Source organism: Fusarium flagelliforme (assembly GCF_020744385.1).
Source record: "Fusarium flagelliforme strain FIESC 12 MPI-CAGE-AA-0113 chromosome Unknown B0J16scaffold_6, whole genome shotgun sequence".
NCBI classification, from domain to species: Eukaryota; Fungi; Ascomycota; class Sordariomycetes; order Hypocreales; family Nectriaceae; genus Fusarium; species Fusarium flagelliforme.
The window spans coordinates 1003050-1021516 of NW_025763508.1; the positions used below are offsets into that span (position 1 = coordinate 1003050).

The window sequence follows — 18467 nt, forward strand, 5'->3', positions numbered from 1 at the left end:
AGAGTAACCTAAGTGCTTGTCTAAAGGCTGGTCTAAGCTGGCATAAGGTAACCAAATTATTTCGTCTCTTATGCTTTCAGCGGCCAATTCTTCTGACACCCTAGCGGCCACTCATGGTCAGCTTATAAGATTGACGAACACAATGGCTATTATACAGTGATGGTGTTTCTACATCACACATCTAGAGTGTAATTCCATGTACTACTACGTTTCATAGCAATTCTACCATAAACCCAGTGAAAGCTCAAATCCTAGGATCACCCTTATAGGGTGACGCAGCCTTTAGAGCTCGACTGTCAATACGCTCCTTGATAGAATCCCATATCCAACCATCCACCTTATCCTTCTTCTTCTGATACCTCACCCTCGTCGTCGGCTTCGCATCCTGGACGTAGAACTTCCCAACGGCACGGAACATGTACCACTTGCGCTGAGCGTTCTCTTCCGTGGTGTCACGCACGTAGTTGACGAGTCCGAAGCGGCGTCGCACAGGGCTCAGATCGCCGGCCTGAACGCTACTGTAGCGAGGCTTGGAGATGGCGCTCATGGTCGCCAGGGTCAGGGGCGTGGTAGGCGGGAGCGTCTTGACGAAGCGCTCCAGGATGGGGCGCGAGGTGCGCGCGTAGGGAGGGAGACGGATGTAAATGTGTGTTACGAAGGGGGAGGTTATGTAGCCGACGAAGAAGATGGGGACGATGCCGCAGAGGATGACTGTTGTTGTCAGTTGCGGTTTCTTCTTCATAAGTGAAAGATGGACGTACTGCTTGCGGTAACCCATTCGGGCTTTTCAGCTTTGACATAGCTTGGTGCAACTATACCACAGAAGAATGCACCGAGGAAAAGAGTTGTGATTTTGAGCATGGCCATGAATGTGGTGCGCCCTGTACCGCCATGGTATATGATGAGTCTCTCAGGAAGCTCTAAAGGGCCGGTCAGTGTATACTATGAAACCACATCAAAGTACTACTTACCAAAGTCCTTCCCATCCTTGGCTACAGCTCTAGCCTGTCGCTTAAGCTCATCTTCTATCTTGTTGGGCTTTTTGGGAGCATGCGATGGTTTGGAGTAGCATCTCAATTGAGCTTGTAGAGATTTTTGAAGTGAGCGCTGGAAGCTTCGAGGGAGGGCTAAGGATTGAATAGTTGTTGCTTGGCGTGTGACTGAAGCGAATTGGATTGGCCGTAGCCGTGGTATTATCATTCTTAGTTGAAGCATTGTGATTGATGTGTGAGTGTTAGCTTATTGAGAGGCTCATGAGCATGTCGTCAAAAAAGAGGCCATTCTAGTGGGGGAGAAGCACGCGGTTCAGTGCACTATTTCACACATGGCTGACAGAGAGATTATCACCATAAACACCACTAATACGGATTGATGGTGACAGCTTCAATTGGCTTACACAGAGAATCTCATTATCATTAGAGCTTATGGCTCGTACGTTTACTGTCCTCCAATGGTAGTCAGACAACATTCTTCTGCAGCCATTCAACCCACTGGTCCTTGTTCCAGCTAGAGCTAACATCCTGCACAACGCCATCAAACACAGCAGTAGGCGTAACGTGCACGCCAATCAGACGGTTCATCTTGGTGATAACCTTGAGGTCGTTGGTGACCTGGTTCCCCGCATTGAGAGCCCCATCATCTCCAGCTTTGTCAGGAATCACAAGCAACTCATATACTTTGTTCTCATCAACGCCGTTCTTGGCAGCAATCTTGGCCAGACGGCGGTACGTATCATTGCGCGTCTCGTTCACGACCGAAACATCAAAGAAGCTCTTCTGCTCATCAAACAGCGCAGCGCTAAAGTCCCAGAAGCGCTCAGGTGCAAGACGAAGAACTGCAAGGGCGGCCTCGTGCATGAGGGTTGACGAAGGGTGCCATGGCTGGACCTGCTGGCGGAAGATGAGAGTGAGGCTCGAAGCCCAGCCTTCGTTGGCTTTGATGGCGGGGATCACATCGGAGCGAAGGGTACGGAAGATCTTGGCGGAGAAGGGACAGCAGTAGTCGAGGTAGAACTCGAGGACGTGAGTTGTGTGGGCGACGCCTGAGTCTGAGGCGGGAGGGTGGGCGAATTGGAGCTTTTGTCCGGCGAATTTAGGAGGGAGAGCCATGGTTGCAGAAGAAGCGATATGTTGTTAGTTGATAGTTGAGGTGAGGTGAGGTGAGGTTCAGACTACGATGTTGAGATATGAGAGCTTTGAATACATGTGAAGGATGATGTCAGCTGCATCACGCCTTACCTTATGTAAGCTCTTCCATCTCGTATAAGATCATAGACATCAAGGTAAGAAAGACCCATCTCATGATGCCCGCTGATTTCTCACTCATGGCTCAAGTCTTCCATTTAACTAGGATCTTACGTTCTGACTTTCGGCAGTTGCTTATCGTCGTCTAGTTACCTGGCGTCAGGGTGTCAGAAGACCTACCGCTAAAAGCATAAGAGATAAGATAATTCGCCATCTCATGATGGCTTAGACCAGCAATCAGGCTACTTTATTTTGATGTCCTAAGCCTTAGACTAGAGAATAACTCTTCTGCTACCGGCCTGCCCAAGTAACTTCGATAAAGCTGGCGAGAAGAGGCTGCTGGATGACAGATCCCTGCTGGTAGCTACCAAAACCAGGAATAATCAATTGGTGGGGAAGAATTCATGACCAGACGCATCATCGATGCAACGGCCGGAGCTATATCGTCACTCGGGCCTCATTTGATTCCGAAGTTTACCGCATCATCGGAGCCCAAGAATATGATGGAGGCATCTCGAGCTTTCACCAAGCTAGTCTAGCTCCATGATGATTCTATGCTTAATTTATGAACTCTCTGCCATGTGCAACAAGTCAGGTGAGCTTCGGGATATTTTTTAAGCTTACAAGAACAACGAATTCCACGTACAACCTTCACCGTATACACGTTTTGTGTGTTAAACAGCAGGGTCTAGACTATCATCGATCCAAGACAAGCAGATACGGTAAAGCAAAAACAATGCACTTGGATCTTTCGGGCTTCACCTCGATTCACCGAAGTGACATGTACATAAGTTAGCACGGCATTAAAACGCCAAGACGGGGAGACTAAAGGCTCTGCCGTCATGGAACCAATAAAGTCTTTTTCTGTATGCTTGGCTTCTCGAGCGTGATCCCATGTCTAAGGCGAACAAGCGTATTCATTGCGTATTCCTTTGCGGGGTTACGAAGCAAATTAAAGGAGAAGTCAACGCTTGTTGTCTCGGCGGTCTTGAAGTTTTTCTTATCGTCAAGTGATCAATAGTTTTCGCTGGTGGCTGGACTTGAATGTCCAGGATCTTGGATCGGGTTCTATTCATGGATCCTGGTTTAAGGCTACGGAGGCTTCCCGAGCTTGTGAGCCGCAGATTTCTTTAACAGTCCCGGCTGTTGTCCGGGAGCTGACGGAGGAGAGATTACGGGGAAGACGGGAGGTACTTTGAATCGCTAGTAATTCTCCGTGTAAAACCGTGTATCTCATGTTCGTGGCTGTCGTCGGTTCTTGCATTTTTTTATCTGGACTGGTCTTGGTCACGCGGGCGAAACCGGGGATCTCGACTTCCTTTCCTGACTTGGCGGGGCTCCTCCCCCAGTTTCTGAATGTCGTTCCCGTCTCAGGGCAGGTGCGAGTGGATACGACAGCCCCCAGTCAGCGTCACTAGCGCCGTGTCGTCTCCAAAGTGCAGGTGCAGTGGATGGATTGCATGCATTTTAACCCTTTTGTCCTGCCGTTTTAACGATTGGACAAACCGTAAAATACTTTTATCTATCAAGCTCTCCCCGTCGAATCTCAATTGCTTTAGCTTCAACTTTTTGAGATCGATATTGTTTACTTTTGATCATTGATAAACTATTGATTACTGCTCGGTCCGAATCTGTCTCGTTTTTTGTGCTGTCGCGTGGCCTCTTTACTCGTGAAGGAATTTAACGTCTAGTCATCTACGGTACTAGCGACCCTTTTCAATCGTCACTGCTTCAATCCACGATCCAAGCGATCAATCCAACAATTCACAATGATTTGTCTCTCTAAGGCAGACGAATCTTACTACCAGCGTTTGACCTGGAACCAGGCTCCTTCGCCCTTGGCTGCTAAGCATACTACGCGCCAGGATCTCAATGGCATCTCCAATCTTCGCGAACATGTCGATGCTGCCCAGGACGACGGTAGCGGAGGGACGGCAGGGGGGTTACTAAATGGACACGACGATAGTAATCAAGCAGGGAATCACCTTACAGAGCCCTTTAAAGGCTCTATTAAGGATGCGGGACGACTGTCCCGTATCTCGGGTAAGTTTAAAATCTCATGATTCTCCCTTGTCAAACCCACATATAAGTACTAACAACCCCAGGACCACTGTCCCGTATCTCGGGTAAGTTTAAAATCTCATGATTCTCCCTTGTCAAACCCACATATAAGTACTAACAACCCCAGGACCGTCCTCGTGTCTTAAGACGGTTGATGGTGGTGATGGCCATCTCCGTCTTCATCGAGGCACTCTCTCGTCATGTGCCTCGCACATCTGGAGCTGGACTGTTTGGGTCCTCTCTGTTCTTGTCGTCTCTACAATCATCTCTTACTGGAACTCCCCTGCGCCTGCTGTCATGACTTCACCACCCAAGGTTCAAGAGTCGATTCCTGCCCAGGTTTCGCCTCTACGCAAGCGAGCTAGCACCTGTGAATCTGGAGGCGTCAACAAGGCTGATTACAACACTCCTCTTCATGTCGGCGCCGTCTTTATCATTTTGGGTGTTTCGACCCTCGCTTGTGCATTCCCCATCATGGCTGCCAAGTTCCCAGGGCTGAGGATCCCGACTCGCTTCTTCTTTGCCGTGCGTCATTTCGGTACTGGTGTGCTGATCGCCACAGCTTTCGTCCATCTCCTCCCAACGGCCTTCATCTCTCTTGGTGACCCTTGCTTGAGCAGCTTCTGGAACACGGACTACCAGGCTATGCCTGGCGCTATCGCTCTTGCGGCTATCTTTCTCGTCACTGTGATTGAGATGGTATTCCACCCCTCTCGACATGTTTCGCCCACTGAGATTACCACACCTAAGGAAGGAGGTGCTTCTTCAAACAGCGGCGGTTGCATGGGGGGTACAGGCATGCTTCCAATTCGGGACATGGGACCTATCCGTGGACGATCATCAAGCATTGGCCAGAATCTGTCTGCCCTTAACAGCAGGGACGTTCGTATGGAGGACCTGGAAGAGGAAGCTTGCGAAGATGACGACAATGTCCAATCCGGAAGAAAGAACCTCGAGGAGACGAGCCTCGAGGCTGTACAGATGCCAGTTCTGACCCCAGAGCAGCAGCAACGCAAGGAGCTTCTCCAGTGTGTCCTGCTTGAGCTTGGTATCCTCTTCCACAGCATCTTTATTGGTATGGCGCTTAGCGTTTCGATCGGCAACGAGTTTATCATTCTTCTGATTGCCATTGTCTTCCACCGTAAGTTGATTTATCCCACTAGTATTCTTGTTGTTTTGATGGCTGACCTGGCTTCAGAGACTTTCGAAGGTTTGGCGTTGGGCTCCCGAATTGCTGCCATCAAGTGGCCCCAGGGTAAACTGCAGCCTTGGTTCATGGCCCTCGCCTATGGATGCACGTAAGTAGTCAACTTACCCCTATTGTCGTATCTTCAACTGACAATGAAACCAGTACCCCTCTGGGACAAGCCATCGGTCTTGCCACCCACACTCTCTACAGCCCCAACTCTGAAACTGGGCTCATTGTTGTGGGCGTCATGAATGCCATCTCAGCTGGATTACTCACTTTTGCTTCCCTGGTTGAGCTTCTCTCGCAAGATTTTCTTAGCGATGAGAGTTGGCAGTTTCTCCGTGGCCGCAAGCGTATTTATGCTTGCCTCCTTGTGTTCTTCGGGGCTTTCTTCATGAGTCTCGTGGGCGCTTGGGCTTGATGGAGTTGCTCGCAGATCTATTATGGGTTTGTTTGGAGCACAATATCAGAATTTAAGGGGGCGGTCGGCGCGAGTCGTTAAATAAGCCGTACCCTGTGATACTGAAGTGATGCAAAGCATCGCGACAACTTCCTTTTTACACTTCACACCTTGTGATTTGAAGCGTTGCTTTCGGCATGCTTCGTTCACGGCAATTCTCTGGCAATTCTATTTCTTACATTCACATGCTCAGAGTTGATTGCTGAGCAGTGACTTGAACATTATTGTTCAGTGTGGTTTATTTTTGCTTTTCTTTTGCAGTAATTGTGCTACTGCAGCCATTCTTTTCGCGACGAACACAAAAGTCAAGGGTGCTTGGAACCATCTCTAGGTGCATTGAGTAGCTACGTTATGGTGTAGTACATATAGGAAAATTGTATGTACGGATAGAATAGCCTCTTCATGATATGGTTTCTCAAGCCCCTTTTAGGCTGGATAAGCTCCAAATACACTCATTCATTATATCAATGCATCGCCATGACCGACAACACCCCAACGGTGGCTCATATCATATAACGATTTTCGTCAAGGGATATTCACCGACTAATGATTGACTTGTTTCTTGTGCTTTATGTTCTAAGTAACTCTTATGATACAGTGTTCTTGTCGACGATACCACGAGCAAACTCTCCAAATGTGAGGTGTTGCTCAATATCCACCTCTTCACCCAAGTTAGGTTGAGTGAACACTGCCAATGTATTACGAGCAACCTTTCCATCGCTAACACTGGGCCTTACACCCCTAACAAAGTGAGGCACAGCCTTGAAGCGACCAGCAGTAATACGTTCGAGGGCCTCACCAGTCTGGAAGGCAATGCAGTCGCGGGGGATCTTGACTTGCACGGTCTCGCCGGTACGAGACTTGATATACAGACCAGCTGAAGGATCAGGGGAGGAAGGAAGCTCGTCAAGGGGTGGTAGAGAAGCACCATTCAGGTTTGTGACATCTGGCACAGTAGGGCTGGTCTTATGCTCGTCGATGAACATAGCGGATGTAAGACCCGTCAAGCATCCGTGGTCAAGATGTGTAGCACACCAATCATCCTCGTCACCTCCGTTTGCACTTGGCTCAGATTCCTGAGGGTAGTAGTGCAGCAGGCGCGCTTTGGTGGTGCTGGAGGTACTGACAACGTGCTCGAGATATCCAGTAGGATAACCAGGGATGTCCTCCTGCGCAAAGCGATCGCATGCGCGAGCGACAAGAACGGCTACGTCGATGATGAGACGGCATAGTGAAGTCACGGAGGGCTTGAAGCCAGGGAGGACATCCTCGGGTGGCCAGACGTTAGGGGCCAGATACTCTGGGAATGTGTCGATAGAGAACTCTTCGGTGGGTTTGGCGCATTCGAGGGATGGGTCGATGTAGAATGCGCAGTTGGCGTAGTATGAGCCCTTGAAGGTGTCAACTTGGCCGTTTTTGAGAGTTTCTTTGCCAAGGGACCAGCCGGTTAGGTATTTGGCTCGTGCATTCTCAAGTTTCTCTTCAAGCTTGTCAGAGACGTGATGCTGAATTTCGAGGTTCATGGCTTACATACCGAGCTCCTCTTTGGGGAGGTTACCGAGATATGAGGCGTAGGAAAGGGCTTGATGCCTAAGTTCGGGAAACTCTTCGGGGACATCCTTTACTACAAGAATTCCGAGAGAGTCTGGGCCGAAGGCTTGCTTAAGGGTCTCGAAGGAGATGTTGCCTGTGGATCATTAGTGCCCGTTCGCTTACATAGAAAAACTGGGAGCTTTTTCTCATCATGAGAGCGGCGCTATCATGAGTGTAAGAGTCGAGTAGTACATACCATCCTTGAGGTCCTTGAGAGACACAGAAACAGCTTGTGCTTGAGCGACCATTTTGACATACAGACCGAAGTGACTCAATCAAATGAATATGAGACTATCATGAAAATAAAAGTCAGAAGATCATAATTGTTAATCTATTTCTCTTACAGAAGGTTACAGTGCCATGAGTTGCGGGGGAGAATTACATAACCAATCACCTTCCTTAAATTGACCTGTCGTCGGGGGTGGAGCTCGCCGTATCCCGGCGTTGACCGTCGGTCCAAACTCAACACAGAGCTTCCATCAACTACATCACAGCCAACAACCATGGTTAAACCATTGTCTTTCAAAGGCGACAAGAAAGTCAAAAAGCGCAAGCGAACTGACGCCGAGAAATCATCCCGCGACGATGTTGCCGTTAACGAAGAAACGCAGGTCCAAAAGACGGGCGAAGAGGCAGAGAATGACGATAGCTGGGTTTCCGCTGAGACGGATACTGATGTCGTGGGACCGATTATGATTGTTTTGCCAACTGATACACCTTCGGCGCTGGCTTGCGATGCGGCTGGGAAGATATTTACTATTCCGATTGAGAATATCGTTGATGGGAATCCTTCTACGGCGGAACCACATGATGTACGACAGGTCTGGGTTGCGAATCGCGTTGCTGGGACAGAGAACTTTCGCTTCAAGGGACATCATGGGAAGTAAGTACAGACAATACCTACTTCTATGAACACGAAACTAATGCGCAGACTATAGATACCTATCATGCGACAAAATCGGTTTACTATCAGCTACATCAGAAGCCGTGTCCCCCCTCGAATCCTTCAATATAATCCCCACGGCCGATACACCAGGAACATTCCAAATCCAGACCCTACGCGACACATTCCTCACCATCAAAGCCCCCAACAAAGCATCATCCAAGACCTGTGACGTGCGCGGCGACGCAGACACCATCACGTTCGACACGACGTTGCGCATCAGGATGCAGGCGCGTTTCAAGCCCAAGCTGCGCGCGTCCAAGGAGGAGAAGGCGCATGCTAAGATTAGTCGGCGCGAGCTAGAGGAGGCGGCCGGGAGAAGGTTGGATGAGGATGAGGTGAGGAAGTTGAAGAGGGCGAGGAGGGAGGGTGATTATCATGAGAGGTTGTTGGAGATTAAGGTGAAGAGCAAGCATGACAAGTTTGGCTGAAAGGTATTTGAGCGGTTTGACAACGGGAGAGAATGGAAGAGCTGCGCTCCGGGCCGGAATGAGGGCTGGTGAGTGAGCACTGGTTCTCATGGATGCTCTCAGTGCTCGCTAGCACTCTATCACCAACTCAGCAGATTTAACAGCAACACTTTGCCCTCAAAGCTTCGTACAGTTTACAGCCAAAGTTTAGCTGGCGGCGGGGTACCAGAAGAACTAGCCGCTGAAAGCATAAGAGACGAGATATTTCACTCACCTTATGCTAACTTAGACCAGCACTTAGGTTATTTTATTTCGGCCTTAGAGGACAAGTCTTCTGTTACCTACAGTTGAGCTTCTCTATCCAAATCCAGCTCACTCAATCACACGGACACAAAAATCTCTTAACAAAAATCAGGGGCGTTTTGGTATTATCAATCATGGCGTTCTTAGTTATATAGTTAGTGTCTAGAGTACAGGCCAAAAGGAGTTGCGAACCTCCCTCAAAATAATCATAACGAGCTTTCCCTATAAGAAAGACACTGATGCACGGCATACATTCCGAGTCCGCGTCCCCCCCATCGCCTTTTAAGAGATTCCAAAAACTAGAAGAAAAACACTAAATGAACAATTGGACAAAAACTGAAAGCAGTAAAAACGCTGATGTGATACAAGCACTCCCTTCTCGCTTTGCTCCCTTGGAAGTATGCTTCCCCCCTACTTTGACCTCTTACTCATGCTCTCTGTTCAGCCCCTAGCAAGACGGGGACTGCATCGTGACTTCTTCGCTGGCGGACTAAGAATCTTGTCCGCAGACCTCTTTCGTGGTGCCTTGCCATTAAGCTTGAGGATGGGCTGTGGAACTGACGTGATCACGACCTCTTCGTCGTGCTGTTGTTCCGGCTCCTGCTGCTGTTGGGAGTTGGAGGGCTAGTCCATCTCCACATCTTCAGTAGCGCTGGGCGGAACGACGCCATCATCCATCCACTTGCGGAAGTTCTTGTTCTGTTCTTGAACCTCCTCTGGGCTGAGATCCTTCGTCCATGCTGGGTTGTGCACCCACTTCTCGAGAAGCTTGTTCTCTCGGTGGGTGCTCAGAGCACGGGTGAACTTCTCGCGCTGCTGGCGTTGCTCAGCCGACTTGGGAGCCTGGTCGTAAACGACGTATTCCGAAGTTCCAGGAGCCCAGACCATCTTTGAACTCTTAAGGCAAATGCTGATCGTCAGGTTCTCCTTATAGGACACAGGCTTGGGAATAGCATCGTCGTCATTATCGGTATCGGCAGATGGAAGATTGCGGGAGAGCACCACCTTCTGGAGCTTCGATCTAGGAACTCCCTCAGTAGGCTCGACCCGGATAAAGGACGAGATGTAGTATTGCCAGCGCTCGCGCAACTGCATTTCGTCCATGTAGAATGTTGTCTCCTCCCGTTGAAGCCATCGTACAGTAGCCTCTGACTTGGCAGGTAGCTGGAATTATTATTAGTAATTTGCGAATGAAAAATAAGATGGTTTCACTTACCCAGCATATCACAAAGATATCTCCGTCCTTGACACACTTCTCTGCGAACTTGCGAGCACTGATCTCGGTCTGGAAACTTGTCTCTTCTCGTTCACGACTGGCCTGGTACTGAGCAATCAGATCAGGAGTCTTCTCCTTGGCGTCCGTGCTGCTGCAGGTGAGAGCGAGACGGCAAAGGGTCTTCAATAAATCCTGGATCGTGTACACCTTCCATCCAGTCTTGAGATAGTAATGTCGCATGACATCCTGATAACGACTCTCGTCCACATCGCCTGAGATATACTCCTCGATTAGCTCAAGGGTCTTGGGCCAGTAGCTATCAGGGTCATCGTTGGTGTCAAAGAACTTCATGTGGTTCTCTGTGAAACCAATGTCCCGAGCAGGTTTCTGTTTGTTAAGACGTCCAACCTCCTTGGCGACCACCTCCTTAGCCTCCTTCAGATCTTGAAGACGTCTATACAGGGTCTGGAAGATGCTGAAGAAAACAAACAAGGTCTGGTTGCAGAAAAAGTTGTACCATGGCCGGGTGAAGAAGCCGTCGGCTTTCAGCTCACCATCAGAACTCAGAATAGCGTCGCTCTCGCCAACAACCACGGGCTTGGGAACGTTGGGCATCCAACGATCGTTAGAAATCTCTGTGTTGGCGGCGTCCTCTGAGGCGTCAGGCATTTCCTCTTCATTCGCGGAGGTGACATCAGGGGTGCTCTCTTTGCTTCCGGGAGTACTATCCTCCTTGTTGCCGCGAGGTTTGCTACCGTTGCGGCCAGGGTCAAGGACACCTCGGAGGAGATCACCCTTGCGGCCGTTACGTCGGCTACGACCATTTGTAAGTTCCGCCGGTGTGTGATCCTCGACTTCCTCTTCGCCAGAGTCCGGTTGCATCTTGGGGAGCTTGTCCTGGATGCTCTCCTCAGGAATGTCAAAGAACATGGGAATAAAAGACTCGAAGAATTCGAGAATGCGCTCCTTCTCCTGGCTGCTGTGCTGACCATTGTGCAAGCTGTACAGCATCATCAGGCGTAGCAGATCAATGATGGTATCCTTGTCGCTAAAGTCCCAGCTGAACTGATGGCGAGGGATTCCGCCCTTCAATGATCGCTCACGGCGCTGCTCCTCGTGCTTTGTCTTGATGACGTCGACGAGATGCTTTGCGGTCAGATGGCGCTTGTCGTTTTGCTTAACAAGGATACCCATGTGATCCAAACTCTTCAAGTGCATGTTCTCGGTCTGGGCATGCCAAACCTTCTCCCATTCACGCTGAGAGAATCGCCATTCCTCGTCTTTCTGCTTCATACGGGCCAACAGAACAGGCACGACGTCGAAAGGATGAGTGAACATATCGTTGACGACATCGATACCTCGCTCACCATAGATCTTCTTGCATATGCGCTTGAAAATTGATGTGCTTTGACCGGCGAGTGCAACAGGCATTTGAAATGTCTCCCTTTCAGGAGCAGACATGGCGAGCATCTGCTGTGCGATGGGCTCCAAGAGTTGGATGCACTTAAGGTTAGCTTCAATGTTGAAATCGTAGTCGTGGCGCTCTTCCTCAATACGGTGGAGGCCTTCTTCGAACTGGTTCTTTCTGTGAGCGACAAACCCGCTGTCTTCGGACGCCCAAGTAGGATGCGAAGCCCACTCATCGTTCAACACAGAGTTGCACAGCTCGTCACGGCCACTGCAGGGCTTAAGGCGTTCCCGCTTAGGAAGTAATCGATAACTAGGCCCATACCCTCGGCAGTTACTGAGAGACACTTTGTCTGTTGGGGGCGCGGGACGGTTGTCAATAATAACGTCTTGAGTATCGACACCTACAAAGCTCTTCCAGAAGGTCATCAGGTCAGGGTTAGCACCGATGAAAAGTGCACCCTTGTGAAATAACGTATTGCGGTCGATGATGTTCTGGCTGAAGAGATTGCAGAGTTTCAAGAACTCGTTCATTGACGACCTGTTGCTGAGGTACTTCTTGACCCGCTCAAAGAAGGCGATTTCCTCTTGGTTCGATGTTGAAGAGGACCTGGCAGGGTAAGGCTCCGGCATGACAGGCGTCAATGTCGGTTCGACTGCTGAGGTGTCACCAAGTGGTCTTGCATGGTTGAATTTAGGTCTCTTGTTACCGTTCACAGCAGGAGGCGCAAGGCGCGCAGCTGCAGTCGCCTCCGCGAGGACAGTCGCAGGCTGGGCCGCCTGCTTGTCAGCTCGTGGGCGCTTTTTGTTATCCTTGGTGGCACTAGCAGGTGGTGCAAAGCTACCAAGCGGAGGCATCTTCTGTCCATCTCTCATGGCAGGCTGAGGTGTCTGGTTGGGGCCGGACGGAGGTCCGTCTTCCATTCGGTTAGGAGTTTGCTTAGCCTGGCCAGCAGATTCTGGTAAGAATTGTTTGAAGTCTTCAAGAAGGTCGGGAGCTGAATTAAATAAAGTAGTAACCTGCGCGTATACGTCCTGGATGGGCTTTTGTTCGCGCTGGTATGTTTGGAGTATCTCAAGAAATTGTTTATAAATCTCAGGCTTGTCCTGGAAGCGGTTCTTTGCCATGATTAGTACATCCGACGCTTAGACAGAAACTATTGCGAGCAGTGGGTTTTACCTTGATCTTATTCACGTAACTAATGGCGTGGTTGAATTCAACTGGTCCTCGGCGTTCCATGTTTGCCTGGTTCGCCGCATTGCCGTTGACTGCAGCTTGTCCTGGGGTAGGTGTTAATGCTTGACGAGCATTGGGACCATCGCCAGGAGCCGCACTACCTTGTGGCAGAGCCCGTCGCTGACCGGACTGATTGCTTTCGTTGAAAGCAGCATTGTGGGCCGCAGCTTGTACAAAGAGACTCGCACCGTTCTGCACTGGAGTACTGAACTGGGCCTCCGGGCTCTCAATACTATGCTGAGGCCTCTGCTGCTGCTGTTGCCATTGGCCACCCCGTTCCGGGAACAAAGGCTGGTTAGCTGCAGGACCGTGGCCATCCTGATTTCCGCGTCCAGTGATGGACTGAACCGTGGTTCCCATAGGCGTAGTAACTCGGATTGTATTGGGATCGTTGCCCGCGCCGCACTCGATACGATAGCCAGGAGGCAAAAAAGTATTAAAGCCTTGGATAAGATTCGGGTGCCCTGCGAAGAGTTCCGACACTCGGTTTATGACTCCCGGAGTATCAATACTATGCTCCTGTTAGCTAAATTCCTGACAATCACTAGATCTAACGGGAGGCATACGCCTGGCTCTTGAAGTCTTTCATAATATCAAGGAATCGGTTGTAAACATCTGGTTGATCGTGGAACTGGACTTTAACTTGGTCGAGATAGGTGAGAGCATCCTAGCGAAAGAGAAGCAGTTAGCGACCAGTAGATAGTAAGCGGTGTTAACGTAGATAATTGCTACATTAACAAATGGAAATGAAGCAGAGAGCCCAGCTTCTTGGCCGTGGAGGAGAACCATGCCCTCTCCCTCGTAGTTGAAAATGCCGACGAGGTTTCCTGGTTTTGCCGGAAGGGTCGCCAGGAGGGCATGAGCCTCCATGTTCGGCAAACGAATCCTATCGCAATAAGGAAACGGGTGCGCCACAAACAGAATGCATAAGATGATGTGTAATACACAAGATCTGGCGGGGCATTTGGAAAGGTCCGTGGGGGATGATTGAAGCTCAGCTGCATGAGGCCGAGAAGGTGGAAGATGGAAAGGTTGCGCATCCTTTGGCAGTGGCCCGCGCTGTCGCATCACCAGGTCGTAAAAGCAAACCTGGCGGGTGGCTGCCGGGTGCGCAAACGGCTGCCAGTGCCGCTGCCCCTCCAGTGACGACAACCCGTTTTCTCCAACAACCAATTACAAACAAATTTTACTTACATTAAGAATAGGCTGCTGGCCCTGAGTAATACCCCCAGGAAGCTGATGAGCTGCCGATGTAGCTCCCGGGTTGAATGGCGCGCCCTGCTGAGCCCCTCGTTGGCCCTCCTGAGGTTGTTGCTGTAGAGGACCGCCAAAGACAGCTGCCACGCTATTGGCAGCAGCTTGCGTAGAGGGCGGCCCAGTCGCATGCGGCATCGGAGCAAACATTTGAGGTTGAGTGTTGCCGTTATTTGGCCCACCGTGTTGGACCGGTCGGTTGTGTTCGTTCTGTAAGGGTCCTCCAAAGGCGGCTAGGGGACCACCTGATGAGGCACTGAGGGGCATCTGAGGGTTCCCGTTATGGTTTGCGAGCAGTCCCCCGGGGCTATGGATTGCACCGGAAATCCGCGACGCGACAGGCTGGTGGATGGGAATGGAGCCAGCGCTGCTATGGTGAGGTGTTGATTGGTATCGTTCGTTGGACTCTCGGTCCCGGTCGCGCTCACGATCGCGCTCACGTTCTCGTTCTCGCTCTTGGTCCCGACGGGCCATCTCCTCGCGTTGTTGTAAGGCTCGGTGTCTGTCGTCCATTTCGCGGTCTCGATCGTATCCTGCAGGGCCAAGATTCTGGCTGTTCATGCTGTTCTAAACAACTGGAGTGTTAGCAGAGCACTCTAATTAATGATGTGCACCGTATTGTTTCAAAATTGAACTCCCAAGAGCTTTGGTAAAGAGTATGACGGCAAAACGAATACATCGTGGGCGTTGTGCGCGTGGGCGACAAGCGACGCCCAGAGATCAGGAGAACAGAAGGATGATTCGCGACATCCTCGATGCAAAGACTTACACCAGGTAGAATAAGGCTATCGCCGGTAGAACTCTACATGGAGACGAGTTCGCGCAAGATCAGTAATGAAAATGATAAAGACACGAAGGCTGAAATAGTTGTTGACGAGGGGTGCTTCGTCGTGTGTAAAACCCAGCTGCGTACAAATGTTGCGAGCTTCCTGCGGCTAGGGTGACGCCGATTGAGTATTGACACGATCACGTGGTGATAGCAAAGTGGAGCGGTCCGACGGAATTGATTCGCTATGCTCTCTTATCTTATCTTTTTCCATTCAGCCTTGTTGTTCGATGATGAAACTTGTGTACAGCATGACCACGGTCTTTACCGGCGCAATTTCTCGTCAAAGTGGCTTCTTTTCTCATACGTGCATCCCATTCGCATATCGGTTCGGTTACATGGACACCTGCATCTTTTTTTCTCTCGCACATTCCCTGCCATGACAAGGCTGAACTCTCAGGTGGGGCAAGGCTCTGTCTTGTAAATCAAAATTGGTTCATAGGGGCAATCAATTCTCCGATGCCGGAAATGGCAAGACGGGCCAAATGATGAAGGAAAGCACCCATTGGTATCTAATCTATGAAAACTCCTAAGCCATGCCAAAGAAACTCGATATGTTATAAGCGCCACCCAATAGCCTCAGCATGTTTGGTACGCCCATTATGTATACCCATGCCCAATTTAATTTGCAACCCATCCCGAAATCCCATGTGCAAAAGATAGGTCATAAATACGAGCCCCAGGTCTCGTGAAGAACCGTCCCTTTCATAAGCCCGATGCTACCAGCAATGCTCGCCATCCCATGAAAATCGCAAAAAAAGATTCCAGATAAACGGGTTTGGTTCGGTGAAACGAGTAATGTTGAAACTCAACGTGCCAAAAGCAAATGCTTGTCAGTAACTTCCCATGCTGTAATAGCGAGGCTTTGGTTGGGTGTTGGAGCCGTTGTTGTTTTAGTTACTGTGGTGTGACCGATTAGGTCCATGAAATAGGTCGCTTTAGCAATAAGTATACCCACAGCTTCACCTGAATCGACGTTAGGTACAGACTTCTCAGCGCATCTGGGTAACTTACCAATACCGAAGAGCCATAGGTTTCGCACGGCTGAGGGCTCAAGCCTGTATGACCCCATCATAAGTGATAAAACCGGGCAAACAACATAGGGCCAGGGCCAGAGCCAGGAAACGAGACTATTGAACATATATCCCTGAAGTCCGGCAGCTGAAGCGGCAGTCTCTTCAAGAACGTCAAGTACCTGGTTGGACTTCTGCAAAGCCTCATCCAATCGAGTCTCGTGGCTGCCATATTTGAGAGCCAGGTTGTCGGCCAGTTCTTCCAGCTTGGTCATGCCCTATGACTTATCAGCTTAACACTCGAACATATAAGAGATAAGAACTTACTTCTTCAATCTTGGCCTGTTTCTCCAAGACATCCGCACTCTTGACTGCCGCCAGTTCCTGGTCAAGTCGTTAGTCTCATCCCAAGGCTGGCGCATGAAACCTACTATTTGGCTATGTGAGGATGTGACCGCTGCGGCCAGTGCTGTCATCAGAATTGCAACCTCATCGTTCAGCTTTTGGGTGCTTGTTCGAAGGGCAACCTCCTGGGACAAAGCAATATTGTCTGACCTCTCTTGGACTGCATGTACGAGAATCTCCAAAAGATCATGAAGTGTTTGCGCCTCTTCCAGGCCATTCCTCACAATATCGCGAGAGTCCTGTATCCGTCAGTCCACTGCTCCATAGGGCTCAAGACCTGCATACCTGAACCGCATGGCGCAGATCATTTCGCAGGGTCATGCCAGCTTTTTCCATATCCATCTGCAAATGCTTAGCTTGAAGGCCCATACTCTCAACAGATTGGCTTGTGGCGTCGAAAGCTCGGTTGAGAGATCGGAAACGCTCTTCCATATCTGCCTCGATGTTGTCGGTAAGCTTCTCCAGAATCTTGGTGATTTTTTGATAGACGAAAATGTCCTCGTCTGGCCAAATTGTTAGCGCGACTGCATTTGACAGTCATCAAACTTCACTGACCTTTCCGGTTGTCCACCCTTGCAGCGTCGCAGAACCTCAGCGCTTTGTGTCGGTAGCTTACCCAAGTGTTCCAAGCGGAATCTGACTGCGCAAGACCCTCAAGGCACTCATCAATCTCGTTGGTCGCTACATGAAGCTCTGCGACGGTTGGGGTAGGAAGCGCAGCCAAGAATGGTTCTCGGAACTTGAAGCACGATTTTGGAATTGTGAAGCTACCGCGTTCCAAGTCGCAAATCGCAAGGCTCGCCGCGTAGAAGTCTACAAAGTCCCGTGCCGCTCTTCCACTGTCGATATGTATTTTTGCCTCGTTCTGACCATCCAGAAGATGGCAGTTGTTCACGAGTTGGCGGGCAGCGATCCGGTGACAAAGAGGCTCTGACTCCAGCTGTTGGAGCTCTTCCAGGGCGGTGCTGTAGACGCCGGAGAGTTTGCGATCTGCTTCAACTGTGACTTGATTCCCTCCTACAACACCGTTAACCTCGAAGCGCATATGTGAAGCATGCCACTATACCATTAGAAAGCATATGCGGTCTCCATGAGAAACAGTTGACCGGTCGGGCGAAGAAAGAAAGGAAGAAAAGTCCCAAAAAGAGCATGGTGGTCAACTTGGAGGGCATCTTGATAGACGACATCAAGCATGAGCGACCTGAATAGGGAGTCTTGAAGGCCTGCCGCTTTGAATCAAAGTTCGAGATGATAAGAAAAGAAGAGGCCTTTGAGGATAGGGGACTTGGTGCAAAGATGAAAGCGGAGTGGTGGAGGGGGGAAGGAGGGGGGATGCCGATTTGTGAGGAAGGTGAGGAGAGTGGAAGGTAATGTGGGAAGGTAGTGCGCGAGGAAAGGTGCGAGGAAGGTGAGGTGCGATAGTAAGTGGAAGGCAGCATCAGCCCGCTCCTTCTTTAAAACAACTGCTCCTACTTCTGAAAGAGGAGCACCCACCTGCACAGGAATTTGCTGCCTTATCTTTGCGCAAACAGCAGAAACTACTCCGAACTGGATGATAGCTTGTGAAATAGCCTGGACAGAGCAGGTCGATTAGACAATTTGTCTGTGCCAGATTTTATTCATCCCAGCTTATTGACAAGCACATCTATAGAACGGCAAACGAACGATAACTCAGCCTTATTTCCATGATGCACTTGACATTCTCACTACCTGGATTTATATTCTTGAAGATCCATAACATGAACTTTGCTCAAGGAGAATATTGTGCTGGCTCCCACCATGTGAACTTCTATAACGACCTATGACAGTGATGCGAGCCTCCTTTTCATGGCCCTCTACCGAGGATACTACCTACTGTCTGGGCTTGGGCGAACAGCTAGGCTGTCTTTGTGCAGACTATTAAAAGA

The 18467-nt window shown here is 50.0% G+C and overlaps 7 protein-coding genes across 7 annotated transcripts; 2 read left to right on the top strand and 5 right to left on the bottom strand.

The window, feature by feature from the left end:
* Window positions 1–15: 15 nt before the first annotated feature.
* B0J16DRAFT_346690 (uncharacterized protein) lies at window positions 16–1251 on the bottom strand. The gene is made up of 3 exons (XM_046128485.1): window positions 972–1251; window positions 762–920; window positions 16–711 (listed from the first exon to the last, which is right to left on the bottom strand). The coding sequence occupies exons 1-3, from the start codon at window positions 1213–1215 to the stop codon at window positions 245–247; spliced, it is 870 nt and encodes a 289-aa protein (XP_045979927.1). The 5' UTR covers window positions 1216–1251; the 3' UTR covers window positions 16–244.
* Window positions 1252–1372: 121 nt separating this feature from the next.
* B0J16DRAFT_346691 (thioredoxin-like protein) lies at window positions 1373–2333 on the bottom strand. Its single transcript, XM_046128486.1, has one exon. The coding sequence runs from the start codon at window positions 2106–2108 to the stop codon at window positions 1458–1460; it is 651 nt and encodes a 216-aa protein (XP_045979928.1). The 5' UTR covers window positions 2109–2333; the 3' UTR covers window positions 1373–1457.
* Window positions 2334–4012: 1679 nt separating this feature from the next.
* On the top strand, window positions 4013–5914 carry B0J16DRAFT_387184 (ZIP zinc transporter-domain-containing protein; the record flags this gene model as incomplete). Its single annotated transcript, XM_046131649.1, has 5 exons — window positions 4013–4286; window positions 4349–4369; window positions 4432–5445; window positions 5503–5602; window positions 5656–5914. 5 exons carry the CDS (start codon window positions 4013–4015, stop codon window positions 5912–5914), a joined length of 1668 nt encoding a protein of 555 aa, XP_045979929.1.
* A 508-nt stretch (window positions 5915–6422) lies between these two features.
* B0J16DRAFT_346695 (uncharacterized protein) lies at window positions 6423–7985 on the bottom strand. The gene is made up of 3 exons (XM_046128487.1): window positions 7743–7985; window positions 7488–7640; window positions 6423–7433 (listed from the first exon to the last, which is right to left on the bottom strand). Exons 1-3 carry the CDS (start codon window positions 7792–7794, stop codon window positions 6541–6543), a joined length of 1098 nt encoding a protein of 365 aa, XP_045979930.1. The 5' UTR covers window positions 7795–7985; the 3' UTR covers window positions 6423–6540.
* A 16-nt stretch (window positions 7986–8001) lies between these two features.
* Window positions 8002–9098, top strand: B0J16DRAFT_169297 (FRG1-like family-domain-containing protein). The gene is made up of 2 exons (XM_046122385.1): window positions 8002–8429; window positions 8485–9098. The coding sequence occupies exons 1-2, from the start codon at window positions 8050–8052 to the stop codon at window positions 8918–8920; spliced, it is 816 nt and encodes a 271-aa protein (XP_045979931.1). The 5' UTR covers window positions 8002–8049; the 3' UTR covers window positions 8921–9098.
* Window positions 9099–9643: 545 nt separating this feature from the next.
* B0J16DRAFT_364135 (uncharacterized protein) lies at window positions 9644–15220 on the bottom strand (the record flags this gene model as incomplete). Its single annotated transcript, XM_046129921.1, has 8 exons — window positions 15086–15220; window positions 14257–14883; window positions 13795–13926; window positions 13629–13729; window positions 13006–13573; window positions 10419–12944; window positions 9866–10366; window positions 9644–9826 (listed from the first exon to the last, which is right to left on the bottom strand). Exons 2-8 carry the CDS (start codon window positions 14875–14877, stop codon window positions 9644–9646), a joined length of 4632 nt encoding a protein of 1543 aa, XP_045979932.1. The 5' UTR covers window positions 14878–14883; window positions 15086–15220.
* A 730-nt stretch (window positions 15221–15950) lies between these two features.
* On the bottom strand, window positions 15951–17844 carry B0J16DRAFT_374398 (uncharacterized protein; the record flags this gene model as incomplete). Its single annotated transcript, XM_046130606.1, has 7 exons — window positions 17667–17844; window positions 17116–17620; window positions 16846–17063; window positions 16587–16799; window positions 16483–16539; window positions 16157–16433; window positions 15951–16108 (listed from the first exon to the last, which is right to left on the bottom strand). Exons 1-7 carry the CDS (start codon window positions 17745–17747, stop codon window positions 15951–15953), a joined length of 1509 nt encoding a protein of 502 aa, XP_045979933.1. The 5' UTR covers window positions 17748–17844.
* Between the last annotated feature and the right edge of the window lie 623 nt (window positions 17845–18467).